Source organism: Tetrao urogallus, assembly GCF_951394365.1.
Source record: "Tetrao urogallus genome assembly, chromosome: 2".
Taxonomy (NCBI): Eukaryota; Metazoa; Chordata; class Aves; order Galliformes; family Phasianidae; genus Tetrao; species Tetrao urogallus.
In genome coordinates this window covers 85,639,041-85,653,263 of record NC_136814.1, presented here as the reverse complement: position 1 = coordinate 85,653,263, position 14,223 = coordinate 85,639,041, and the positions used below count along the sequence as shown (strand labels likewise).

Here is a 14,223-nt window from a genome sequence, read left to right as displayed (position 1 = left end):
GCGAGGAAAAAAATCAGAAGGTAAGGTTAGCAACTGAATACCTCTGAAGAGAAGTGCCGCAAACCTTCCTTTATCAGAACAATGCACTAATAAAATACACTGTAGAGAAGACTTCTGGATGGGATGGGGGATAACTAAAGTGATCTACTAGCCTCATTCAGCTCTCATGTCTATCAATTCCTTGTAAATGGGATTAAGATGAAAGCAAATAGGACAATGTGACGTAAATTCCACCTCACTGCCATGCATCAAATGTAACTGGAGGATGTTTGCTATTATATATATTTTGTATATCTATCTGTATATACAGCATACAAGAATGTATATAATTAATCATATTTTGAAGCAGATTTCTATCAAATAAAATGAAACATTACTACGTCTTAGTTCTTTTTTTAAAACCAAAGGTAAACAGGGAGGATGATGTGAAGAGTCCCTTCCTCTCTCTTCCCTGAAGTATATGACTGATGTTATCCTATGGCATAAAGCAAGATAAACAGCTTCTACCCAAGTAACAGAAAAGCTGCACTTGGTACAAGATGACTGCAAAGGAAGAAAGTATGACTGGTCTTCCAAAATAGCATGGACAAACTCAGAGGACACAAAATTGAAGACTAAATAATTACAGCTTAGAAACTATAGAAGTAACAGGAGAGGAGAAAGCAGAACAGTTGAATACTGCTCCCAAATTTTGCAGCAAAATCAAAACTGATTGGCAATGTGTAAATGTGTCATGTCACATAGTGTAAAATTCTGATATGCAGATAGAGGACACATTATCTTCACTACTCAGCACCAGAGAAGGCTGACAGCCACTGCAGGAAAGCATAAAGCAATACAACTGCATAGCATTTAGAGAGACGACTGGAGATTCGGTACTGAAAATAAACAGTGCTAAAAACAGTCACTTGAACTATTTGCTTTTATTACTGCATTTGAGATTGAATTTGAAGATTACAATAGAAAAGTGGACCACTGTAGGTTATAAATTGCTTATTAAGAGCACCTACCTCTTCTCTAAAGAGGGAAGATGCTACAATATGCAAAGAATGGAGTAAAAACCTTACTGTAAAAATACAGTAGAGAATAAGCAGTGTTTTCAGTGGTTTTCATACATGTCATATCCTCTCCTATTACGGTATATAGGTAGGATTCAGAAAAAATACGTCAATATTTTACAGATGAAGAGTAAATGGCACTATGCAGTGTTAATGCTGGAGGGAAATCAGTGGTTAAAAAGACAATGTTCCATTTTAAGGACCAAGGAAAGAAACATAGAAATTCAAATGTTTAAATGCTATGAAAGAAAGCGATGATTTTCAAAGCATATAATAAGTATGTGGTTGCCAGAGAATATTACTGAATCTCTGAGAAAGTCTGCTCAGGAACAGCTTCCACATCCTCTGTAATCCCAACTCTGTTTGGAGGTTTGGATGTGGGGATTTTACCTCAGCAGCAGCAGACAAGGAGTAGCTGCACTTTCCTAGGTTTGTCTCATGCCACCTTGGGTAATCTGCTAAAAAAACTGGGTACTCATGCAAGTGAGACAGTGAACCTGCATTAAAGATGGCCTAGCAGCCAAGAGCTTCAGCAGCCTGCCTACATCCTTCCTCTTCTGCATGAAAAAAGTCTGCATAAGAATTGTCAAAAGCTCACCTGAACCAGGAAGCCTGTGCTTTCCCAATAATTATCTCAAATTCTGAAGGTTTTGAATCAAAGTTTTGTTGGCATACTGTAAAAGCTGACATTATTGCATGTATCAGTTCTCATATTATTCCTTTTTTCCTTAGTTCTTTGCATACCTAGAGGATGTTTGGATGGGTCTGCAAAAGCAAGTACACTTCATTCACATGAGCATATACAATTGGCTTTCTGGGCTGCAAGAGCACATTGCTGGCTCATTTCCAGCTTCACATCCACCAGTATCCCCAGGTCCTTTTCAGCAGAGCTGTGCACCATCCTTACATCCCCCAGCTTGTACTGATAGCAAGGGTTGCTACAACCCAGTTGCAGGATCCCGCGCTTAGATTTATTGAACCTCATGAGGCTCTCCTGGGCTCACTGCTTTGAGCCTGTCTAGGTCTCTATGAGTGGCATCCCATCCCTCGGATGTGTCAACCACACCACACACGCTGATGTCATCTGCAAACTTGCTGAGGGTGCAATCAGTCCCACTGTTGTCATTTGTGAAGACATGAAAGAGCACTGGTCCCAGTACTGACCCCTGAAGGACACCACTCGTCACCAGTGTCCATCGAGACATTGAGCCACTGACCACCACTCTCTGGGTATGTTCTTACAACCAGTTCCTCATCCATTATGCAGTCCACCCATCAAATCCATATCTTTCCAACTTGAAGAGAAGGATATTATGAGTTACTGAACCCAAGGCCACTTGAGTTCAAAGGCCATAATAAGTCACTGAACCCAGTGAGGTTCGGATAGATTACATCAGCATCTCTTCCCTTGTCCACTGGCAGAGTCACACCATCATAAAAAGCAACAAGTTTGGTCAGATAGGACCTGCTGTTGGTGAAGCCATGCTGGTTACCCCATATCACCTCACTTTCGTCCATGTTCATTAGCATAGCTTCCAGGAGGATCTGCTCCATGATCTTCCCCAGCACCAAAGTGAGGATACTAGATCGGTAGTTCCCTGAGTCATCCTTTCTATCCTTCTTAAAAATGGGTGAGATTTTGCCTTTCTTCCAGTCCTCATGACTTCACCTGACCACCATGACTTTTCAAATATCATCGAGAGTGGCTTGGCAACAACATCAGCCAATTCCCTCGGGTCTTTGGGATACATCTCATTGGGACCCATAGACTTATGGATGTTCAGGTTCCTCAGGCAGTTGTGAACCCGATATTCACTTACAGCAGGACACTGCTCCCCCAGTTCCTACCTTCTGAACCACTTATTCAAGGGTAAAGCAGTTGCTTGTGCATAGAGCAGATGCTACTGAAAATTGAAGCAAAAAAAAGGTGATGAAAACCTCAGCCTTCTCTTTGTTATTTCTAGTCTGTGTTACTCACTAGGGAGAGTATGCCCTCACAGACTTCTCTTTTCATTGTGTCCATCTCCTGTCATAAAGCTGTGCTTCCAATGATACATAAAATGAAGCTTCAACGTTGTAGTAACTTTTTAAAAGTGCACTACATTAATGCTGACATTAAGTACCATGTGATGTATTATTTCTTCACAAAGCTCCCAGAACACCAAGAATTAATATACTACCCTGAATTCGTTCCCTCCTCTGTATACAGAATTTAACAAGTACTGGAAGAGTTTCTGTGTGCAGCGAGTTCTGTAGACACACAAGGTGATATTGCTCACGTCAGTTTACTCCAAGGCAGTGCATTGAACAAACGTGATTCATACCAATTTTTACTCTGGGTAGCTCAAAGTAACCATAGAGTGAAGGAGGAAAGGAAGAGCAGATACAGTTGCACACCTAAAAGGCAGAAAGCAAGTTGAAAAGAACACAAACGAGTTTTAGCTGCATTTATTTGGGGATATCATTGTCAAATTACAGGTGTTCAAAAACCAGCATTTAATTCATTAACGCTCACAAGGGCATTTCTGGTCATTTTTCAGCAGCAGAGCCTACCACAGACATCCCAAAAGCCTACAGGCTGCTCCCACCCCAGCTGCTGCAGCGCATCCTGACAAACCCAGCCAAGGCACTCAGATTTTAAAGGAAAGGTTACAGAGCACCAGAGCGACATACTTCATTTGTGAGCCTTTCTGCATGCCCCAGAAGGTCTAGTTTTTAGGCTTTCACCAGGTATGCCTTCTGTACAAGTGCACAGAGCTCCAAGCACACCAGCACTTCAGGAAGCTCCCAGAGGTACGGTGTGCAGATTAACACTGCTTCCACCACTTACCATGACTGGACTGACATACGGCATCTCCAGGACTGGAGGAGGGAGCCCCAGAGCCCCGCCATGCCAGCGCTTCATCCTCTCAGAATCACAAAATCACAGAATCACAGAATGGACAGAGTTGGAAGGGACCTCAAGGATCATGAAGCTCCAACCCCGCTGCCACATGCAGGGCCACCAACCTCCCCATTTAATACTAGACCAGGCTGCCCAGGGCCCCATCCAATCTGGCCTTGAACACCTCCAGGGACGGGGCATCCACAACCTCTCTGGGCAGCCTGTTCCAGCACCTAACCACTCTCTCTGTAAAGATCTCCTCCCTGACATCCAACCTAAATCTTCCCTCCCTCAACTTCAAACCATTTCCCCTTGTCCTGTTGTTATCTACCCTTTCAAAGAGTTGATTCCCCTCCTGTCTGTAGGCTCCCTTTAGGTACTGAAAGGCTGCAATGAGGTCACTCCATAGCCTTCTTTTCTCCATGCTGAACAAGCTCAGCTCCCTCAGCCTGTCTTCATAGGGGAGGTGCTCCAGTCCCCTGATCATCTTCGTGGCTCTCCTCTGGACCCTCTCCAACAGCTCCCTGTCTCTCTTGTACTGGGGGCTCCAGACCTGGACACAGTACTCCAGATGGGGCCTCACAAGAGCAGAGAAGAGGGGGATAATCACCTCCCTGTCCCTGCTGGCCATCCTTCTGATGGAGCCCAGATACCATTTGCTTTCCGAGCTGCAGAGAACCGTTCCTAACAGGGGCAGCGGCGGTGCCTGCCAGCACAACGACGCGCCGCGAGCCTCCCGGCGGAGCGTGGGCCGATAGGAACAGCCAAGCCGGCCCAACGGCAGGCCGAGCCGCCTCACCCGGGCCGGCAGCGGCCTCGCAGCCACCACAACGCGGCGCTCATGGCCCCGCCGCGCCGCCGCCCCCGCCCGCCCGAGCGGCCCTTCGTCGTGCTCGGCCCCCTCCGGAAGCGTCGTGCGCGTTTCGCCGCTCCGCACAGGAACTGCGCTCAGGCGAGCTGAGGGAGGAGCGCACGGGATATGGAGCTTGTGCAGGAAAGGGCGCCGGGAAGGGAGGAGCCGTGGCGGTAGCACCTGCCGTGGGGAGGGGGAGCGGGGCGAAGCGGGCGGCAACTACAAGTCCCGGCAAGCCGCGCCGCGCTCCCGCCCCACCGCTCCCGTCGCAGCCTCCCCGAGGGGAAGAGGAAGCGGCGGGAAGGGGCGGTGGGTGGCCGCGGGGCAGCGCGCAGTGCCGCTGGGCGGGGGGGGGAGAGCGTGGCTGCGGCGGGAAGGCGGGCGGTGCGGCCTGCTGGGTTAGGCCGCGATTTGCGTGCTGCTCTGGGGGCCGGGGGAGGTGGTGCGGGTCAGAATTGAGATCTTGTGCTGGTAATGCTGGAGATGGACGCTGAGTGGTACGGAGAGGCCTGTCGGGTGGAAGCGGGCTGCGAGCCCGAAGTAGACACGGAGCTGAAAAAGTGAAATTAAAGCAAACTTCATAAAATGATGAGGCGCGTTTTGGTTTGTTTCTCTGTAGGTAATGGAGTCTTGCAGCTCTACCAGCATTTCCGAGAGCAAATCGACAACTTCTGAAAGTGAAGATGAGATAGAGTTTGTTGGAGTAAGTACATCTGGAACGTGGAAATGTGCTGCCTGCTGTAGTAAGTTTGTTCTCAGCAGTATGACCAAATGGGAGCAGGTCTCTGAATACCATGTTCGTGGCCTTGATTTTATCTCAAAAGAACACTTCAGTTTTCAGATTTAAAGATTATTTCATTTGGAAATCCTTGGGGCTTTGGTGTTGGCTTTAAAGATGGTTTTGTTTGGAAATGTTTGTGGCAGGTAACAAATTTATCATGGAGTCATAGAATGGTCTGGGTTGAAAAGGACCACAATGATCATCTAGTTTCAACCTCTCTGCTATGTGCAGGGGTGCTAACCACCAGACCAGACTGCCCAGAGCTACATGCAGCCTGGCCTTAAATACTGCTAGGGATGGGGCAAACAGCCTCTTTGGGCAACCTGTTTCAGTGCATCATCACCCTCTGCGTGAAAAACTTCCTCTTAATATCTAACCTAAACCTCCCCTATCTCAATTTCAGGCCATTCCCCCTTGTCCTGTCACTACCCACGTTTATTTTAAAGGGGCTTTTGGCCATTGCATTGTAAAAACAACAGGTGATGTCACTTGGTTCCATGAAGCAGCGAGTGGAGATGCAGAGTAGTCAATGGGATGTATGAGGTCATCCATTTGTCATCATCATAGATGACTTTTTCAGCAATCACACAATGATTTGCTGAATGAGTAGTCTCACTGAAGTTAATAAAATGAAGCTGCTGCAAACTCTGCAAAATGAGATCCAAATCACTTTGTTTAGAGACATACAATAGTGGAGCAGTTTGGGTTGGAAGGGACCTTTAAGATCACCTAGTTCCAACCCCTTGCTGTAGGCAGTCACACTTCCCTCTTTCCCTCTAGACCAGGTTGCTTGCAGTCCCGTCCAGCCCAGCCTTAAATGCTTCCGGGGAGGGGGCATCCACAACCTCTTTGGGCAGCCTCTTGTGTCTCACCACCCTAACAGTAAAGAATTTCTTCCTAATATCTAGTTGTAATCTACCTAGTTTAAAATCATTTCCTCTTGTCCTGTCGCTACCTGCCCTTATAAAAAGCCCCTCCCCAGCTTTCCTGTAGGCCCCTTTCCGTTACTGGAAGGCTGCTATAAGGTCTCCTTGGAGACTTCCCCGGGTTGAAGAGTACCAGCTCCCTCAGCCTTTCCTTGTAGGAGGGGTGCTCCAGCCTCTGGTCATCTTTGTGGCCTTCCTCTGGACCTGCTCCAACAACTCCATGTCCTTCTTGTGTTGGGGATGCAGTACTTCATGTGGGGTTTTACAAAAGCAGAACTGCAGGGAGAGTTAGAAAGTAATGGGTTAGAGGCCTTAGCAGTCTTCTCAAATTTGAAAGTACAGTGTAGCTACAGTACAGCGCCTGGTTTGCATCAGTATAACCTTAAGATACTTGCAGCTATTAAGTATCCAAGGAAAAATATATATTTTTCATGCTGCCAGTGTTCTGGCCTCCATCCACTGTCAGTGAGATGGTGCTGGCTGACAGGCATATATGGAAGAACAGAATATTGGTTTCCCCAGAATGGTAGTCATGCCAATAGAAAAGCAATTGTTAATTGCTGCCAAGATGGATAATCCTGTGGGATTGTCTTCCTGTGGGTTTGGCCTTAATAATTCAAAGAACTGGCAATAGATTTTTTACTTGTGTTACATGGTGTTAGATAAAGTCTAAATTCAGTGTACAGACTTCCTTTCTGCATGGGTTTTAAGGTGCTCAAGCATGAAGGACACGTGTATTTTTCCTGAAACTTGAAGTGATTGTGATTCTCTTTGAGTCATCTGTATCTCTTGTCTTTTTTGGATGAAAATTGATCAGTGAGCTGAAAGTCCTTTTTATAACCAGTCAAGTATGGATGGGTGTGTGGGAGGGCTGGTGGAGAACCAAGAGCACCAACTGAAAGACTAACAAAAATCGACAGTTTTTGTTGTTGTTTTCTCTTGTGTTTGCATGTGGATAGCTTGTACCCTTTGTGCTGACTTATTCGAGAGAGGCTGACCTTATGGCAAGAAGACTGCTTAGCTTTATTTGTACAGGGCTGGTATCTTGGGACAAGTGGGCTGCTGTTGTCACTGATAAATACAGATTGTGAAAGACCTGTTTTTTAAGATATGAAGACTGGGTGCCAAGCATGGATGGCTGTCTTGGTGACAAATAGCTAGAAATAGCCAGTATGGTCAGCTAGAGGTGCTGCAATTTCTAGCTCTTGAGTGCTTGTCCACATTTTTTTCTACTATAATCTCAGGCTCTTGCTTGCCAGAAAATCTCATGGGAAGGTAAAAAAGGAATTGGATGGATTTAACTGAATCTCAGCTCTTTAACTCTCCTTTGGAGTCCTCAGGTTGGCACTGTCTTTGCACTGCCTTACTGCTTAAAGCAGTTGGAAAAAATATGAAGTAATTCTCTTAACTTTCTGTTTGGAGATTGCCATTTGCTGGGGTGAGCCAACAGAGCAAGAGCGAAATTCCTGCAGTTCAGACCTTTCCCTTCACATGATACCAGAGTTTAAATTGGGAATGTTTTCTAGTGGTAAATGCTCTGTGTCTGTAAAAAAAATTACTTCACCTGGCGCTATTCCCCAAACAAGCTAAAAAATGTACAAACTCCACCTGAAGCTATTGCTTGCATAAAGTTCTCAGGAGGTCTGAACATTTGAGGGAAGAAGAGTTGATAGACTTGATTTCCCTCCTTGAAAATAGTTTCAGTTCTGGGCCACTGAAGTGAGAGGTTTTGACCTCTGGTTTTCATTCTGGTATTGACAGCTTCTTGGCAGCCGTAGGGATCAGCTTATGCTGAAGTCAGTGGCTCTCTAGAGGAACAGAGTTCTTCTGCATCGTGGCGCTCAACTAGGATGGATCTACCAAGTGCTGTGACTTGTAGCAATGGCATTTTGTCGAGGGTTCTGGTGTGTTGACTTCAGCAGTTGCCAGCCGGACTTGGGATACAATTGTTGCTGTTTTCCGTGATTGTTTCTCAAAATATATGCTGTGGCCCAGATGAGTTGTTGATCTGACCCAAGATTGTAGCTTCTTTTGCCCTTAAGTGTTTGTTTTCCATCTTAATACAAAAGGTAAGCGACCAACCAATAAAACACAAATGAGCCTAATTGCTGCATTTGACACTTTCATTGTTATTCGAGCGTGCATATGGGCAGGTGGTTTTCCCCTCTGTTGGAAAATGAGGATGTATATCTTTGAGAAGTCATGTTAATAATTTGCCATATTGCATTTGTGTTCAAATTGGAATGCAAACCAACAAGCACGTAAATGTTTAGTAGAAGGTAGAAAATATAGAAGCGAAAAAGGATGTTTCATGTATGAAAACAACACTAAACAAGTAAATTCTACTTACAGTTAATGGAATTTACTTTTCTGTTCACAAGCCTTGAATGCAGGCATAATAAGTAGAGTAAGAATTCTGCTTTCCAGTTGTCAGTTTCATAACTCTTTGATTAGCCTGTTGCTGAACTGAACCAAGGGAATCGAGTACACAGAAATGAGGAAAACCTTTGCACTTGAGGAAGCTACAGCTGTTGGATGTTTTGAAATATTCATGTCTGATTCTTACTGATCAGGTGGTCAGTATGGTCTGAGTGTGTCTCTGGACTGTCACATACTAGCACCTGTTGTTTCTTACAAGGATTCAGCTTATAGATTTATAGAGGCTCTCAATTTCTCCCATAGCAAAACTATCGTGGATTTTTTGGATTTGGGAGATCAGATTCTCGTTTTTTCAATTGTAGAAAGTTAAGCACTCTTTTGGAGTAAAGTAGCTTAATTTATATAAATTTTGTCATCTGTTCAAGGATTCATCCCTCATTATTCCTAGTGATAGAGTGAAGACTGTTTACGCTGGCAAGCTGAACAGCTTTATGGCCTTGAAAGGTGGAAGAATGGAAAGAATGAAGTGCAGTAAACACTACAGAGAGAATTGCATGCTTCTGCAGTTCTTTCTGCTACTTCTCACGAGGCAGTAAATCTTCATAGCCTGCCCTACTTGGTCCATTTTTAAGATGTTCAGGATACTGCCAAATATATGACAGAGGTGGTGGATACTGTGCTGCACCTCTTCAAGAAGTTAGTAAGTTGCTGGCTGTCTCAAGTCCTTCTTCTGCCTGGAAAACTTAAATAAGGAACAACTCTGGAGTGTATAACAGTTCTGTGGCACCTGCCAGCAGTGTTCCCAGACAAATGATAGCACTGCAGTTCAGTCAAACGCTGTCACATGACATAGATGATGTTGCACGTGCAGGCTTAAAAGCACAGCTGCACAGCAAAAGCTTAGGCTTGTTTGGTTTTGTTTATTGACTGTGAGGTTAGATATTATCTTTGAGAATCTAGAAGACTGTTGTCAAATTTGGATGGGAAGCTTTTTGCAGCGCATGGAGATTTTTACTCAACTTTGCTTCCCTTTATGTGTATTTGTCACACAAACAAGGCCAATGTAGTTACCAGGGTGGATGAGTAAGTTCCCAGGCAGTGAGCATGGATGCAAGAATAACTAGGAGTATTTCCATCTGCTGTATGTCAGCTTACTTACTGATTGCATATTTGTTACATTGATTGTTTAGTTGACACATGATAATGCTGTATCCTGGTACAGTTTACTGTGTAACATCAGGCTCTGGACATAGTGCTTTTTTTCCTTCTTTTTTTGCCGTTAAGAGTTGAAGGCTTGTCACAGTGGATGTGCATGGAGCTCTAGCCATTATTTTCTGTCTTCTTTTTAAAACTTACCTATTTGTTTCATTTTATTTTTTCTGACTTCAGAATCTCATTTAGTTTAAGCATGGAAGTATGATTTCATTTACTTTTTCATATAGGTGCCAACATTCTGCTATCTATCCTGTAGCTGCTAGTGGAAATGTTAGAATTGGTCTGAATAGAGAATGACTGGGAGTACAGACACGTGGAAGCACCAGGCAATGTAAAAATGAAGGGATTTGAAGGCTTGTAAATCATCAGGCATTGGTATTGTCTGGACTAGCAGGTCATTGAGGTTACAGGCAACCTGTGTGAAGTTTCTCAAGATGCTCATCTGGACAGTATTCACACAGATTAAACCTTTTATGAAGTGATAGTAGAAGACTAAGAACGGGCCTTAGAACATTCTAAGGCAAACCCTATAGATTTTAGTGACTTACGGAGAAGCAGCATGGAGGGACGGAAGAACAGAGATGTGCAAGAGAATGGGACTGCCTAGCTGGGAGGAATGGAGGTGGCATGATAGGCACTGGATAGCCAGGGCCTTTTGCCCCTTGTTGCTGCTTGGGATCCCAACCAGCCTGCCTGGCTGCGTACCTTTGTAAATGAATGCTAGGCAAATGATTTGAACACATCTTGGAGCTTTTGAGTACGTGGTGTTAGTTTGGCTGAGTGAAATCTGTTTTCTTTTAAAATGAAGTTACTTCCCCCTGCTATACATGGAACAAATAACATGTTTGTGGAATATCTGTGTAGAAAGGAGTAGACTTCAGGGTGTAAGAATGTATGAAACTATCTCCCACTTTCATAATGTCTGAAATTCCTGAGGAATCTGATTTCCTTTGGAGTTAAAATTAAAATTGTCTTTGTGAGACAAACACAACTACAAACAATCTACCATACGGCTGTACTTAGTAAAATCTGACTCTTTGTTTCTTGGTAATGATCTGATATCCTGGTACAGTTGGAAATAATGGCACAAGTTGAGCATTTCTGACTAGAAATGTATATTTTAAATTGTTTGGGAAGAGTGTAATGTTATTAAAGAAAGTTAAGGTTGTTTATTGAACTTTTCATCGTTGATATTTATTTGTACAAATGATACATGCATGTTTTACCAATTCCCTGTAGAAGTCTGTTAAGGTTCCCTTCAGGAATTGTGCTAATATATCCTCTTGAAACCTTGTTGGTAGAATTCCCCTAACAACGTGCTGTAATGTGTGCAATACTCCTCCTTCAAGGAGTGCAGTTTAATATTTGTGTGTGTTTTTAACACTTTTTCAGGAAGAACCCTTAAGACCTGTACTTGAATGCATTGATCTTGTCAGTAGCGATGATGAAGAACCTAACAGCAGTTCTTATGTTCATGTGAGTACGTTGTGATTTATCTCAGGACTCTGCAGTAGAGGAAAAAATAATAATAATTACAGTCTCATATTTCATTTCTCACCAGCTGCCTTCATGGAAAAGTTCTTAGAGGCATTTTTTGACAAGAGATGAGAAATAGAAGACTTCTTAATACTAGCTTGCTTATTAACCTAATATTAAGTGTAGGGCAGATATGCTGACACTTCATTTTTTCTAGAGACAATTCTTGCCTTCTTGAGGTGAACTTAGAGCGTTTATTTGTATTTCAGTGCTTTTCAGAAGTGTCACAGAGAAAAGGAGAGGAAAATACCACTTCTGCAGCGACCTCACAAGTTACATAAAGTCAAATGCCAGTCTCTAGCCTGTAGATGTATGTGACTGCTCTGAGACCTTTTCCTTCTTGAAGGTCTTTTTTAGGAGCAGTGTATAGGCCGTAAGATCTTGCTCTGATGTCACCCTGCTTTTAACTTAGTTTTGTTCTTCATAAACTCTCCTAAGAATTTTAGTCTGAAGCAGGCTCGTCAGCTCATTTGCTCAGGGACACGATTTAGCAGAGGGTTGTTAGAGTTAGGGTGCTTTGGTCGGGTTGTGGTTGGACTTGATGATCTTTAAGGTCTTTTCCAACCTGAGCAAATGTATGATTCTGTGTGTCCCCCAGCTGCACTGTGCTCACTCTGTGGGACCTTGAGAGGGATAGTGCCTGAAACTGAACTGCTGGAGTTGGTTTTGGCAGCAGCAGCCATTTCTTGGCATCTGATACGCAGTGTTGCAGTAGATTTGCTCGGTTAATCTGGGTCTTAAGACAGGTCTTCTGTATGTGTACAGGCCCACTCCCTTCTGAAACCTTGTGGAACCTAAGGTTAAAGTTTCTGTACTGAATTATGTCCTGATGAACGTAATAGGCATTGCCTTGTACTGTATTGATGCCTCTTACTAGCTTAACAATTACCAAACGCAACTTTTAACTTTACAATTGTAGAGAAATACTAAGCGTAAAGATTACATTGACTATCAGAAAGAAAGAGTTGCGTCAACCCTGGATCGGCTGGCACGCCATGTTGAAGTGGAGAAACAGCAAAAGGAAGAGAAAAACAAAGCCTTCAAGGTACTGTATGTATTTTGTTTCAGTAGAAGTGTGTAATACGGGCCTCCTAGTCATGTGAGTGTTTGTATTCACTACAAAGTAAATAAAAACGTTGGTGAGCCAGACCTGAAACTGGCTATTAGAGTTCTTTGCTTATGGGGTATTGTATGAAATAGAATATGGACTTCTCTTCTGTGGCCTTTAACTGACGTTGTTGCTAGTCTCACTGTGATTTCTACAGGAAAAAGATAGTAACTTCATGCAGATTGCAAAAATTAGTTCATTTGTTTGTGTTCTTAGCAGAGGGACCTTAGCATCAGTTATTCTGGTTAGACAATGAAAGACTACCGATGGTCACAAAACACTGTGCAGCAAATCCAGTGAAGTATCTGCTCTTGTCTGAGATTTTTAGAATGCTATTTGCCCCATTTAATGTCTGTATCAGGTATGATGTTGTGATGGGATAATACTTTGCATGTTAAAGGCATAACTGCAGAGCCACATTCTGTTAATTGTACAGTGCAGTCATTTGAAAGAAATGGATTTTTTTGTTTGCATTACCAATGAGCTTAAGAGCGGGGCTGCTCTCTGACTGCTGGAAGGAATGGACTGACAAGAACCTTGTGAAATTCCGCAGGGAATAGTGCTGATGTCCTGCACTTGGGGCAGACTAGCACTCCTGTTGATACAGGCTGGGGACTGAGTGCCTTGGGGAGCAGCTTGCTGAGAAATACCTAAGGTGTCTTTGTGGACTGGAGGCTCAAAGTCAACTAGCAATATGCTTTGGTAGCAAAGAGTTAAGGCAATTATAGGCAGTGCTATCAGAAGCACAGCTTGTAAATAGAGGAAAAGGATTTATATTCCCTTTTGCACTTGTTTTACCAACACAAAAACGTTGGTTTCTACTGCCATACCACCAACATCAGCCTCTGACATCATGGGCTAACATCATAAAATAAGAGGCATTACTTTTGGAGCAACCCCTATAAAATATATAATGTAGTTAATTTATATCTATACATTCCACTGATGTATTTATGTTGACTGAAAACAGAGTCACAAATACAGAAAAAAAATTGATAATTTTTTTGGCAATCTTGAAACCTGTTCTCAAATTCCTTAATCAAACCAGAGAGCACTGCGTATTTTTTTTCTGTTCATAGGACGTAGTGTTCAGCCAGTGCATCAAAATCCAAAAACTGAGTTGCCATAACTTGAGTTAGCACTGCACTGCACTGCACTGCACCATCCCGTGGTTTCAGCCCAGCTAGGGTTAATAGCGCACCGGTGTTTGGTTGTTGCTGAGTGATGGGTACTGGAGGGGCAGAGCTGCTGCTGGGATGGCACTGGATGGGGCCGAGCTGCATTTTGAGCCATACCAGGTAGCATGCAGCCTGGCTGCAGGTTGTATGTGCCTGGGTTATAAGGAGATGAAGGATCCTTTCTGATGTTCCCAGCTGACTGAAACCACACATGGTATTCAAGCAGTCTGCAAATTCCTGCATGGTGCAGAGGAAAGAAGGGAGTTGCTTTGGATTTCTTCGGCTGTGTAGCAAGTTCATCCCTC

At 43.7% G+C, this 14,223-nt stretch overlaps 1 protein-coding gene across 1 annotated transcript in view; it reads left to right on the top strand.

The window, feature by feature from the left end:
• Positions 1–4,783: 4,783 nt before the first annotated feature.
• The window catches only part of ZNF451 (zinc finger protein 451), a gene marked incomplete at both ends in the record, with an annotated part of 37,274 nt that continues 27,834 nt past the window's right edge, over positions 4,784–14,223 (top strand). Inside the window, 4 exons of the mRNA XM_079532819.1 lie at positions 4,784–4,894; positions 5,415–5,498; positions 11,489–11,572; positions 12,552–12,677. Of these exons, the coding sequence (XP_079388945.1) occupies positions 4,784–4,894; positions 5,415–5,498; positions 11,489–11,572; positions 12,552–12,677 (405 nt within the window). The remainder of the gene's footprint in view (positions 4,895–5,414; positions 5,499–11,488; positions 11,573–12,551; positions 12,678–14,223) is intronic.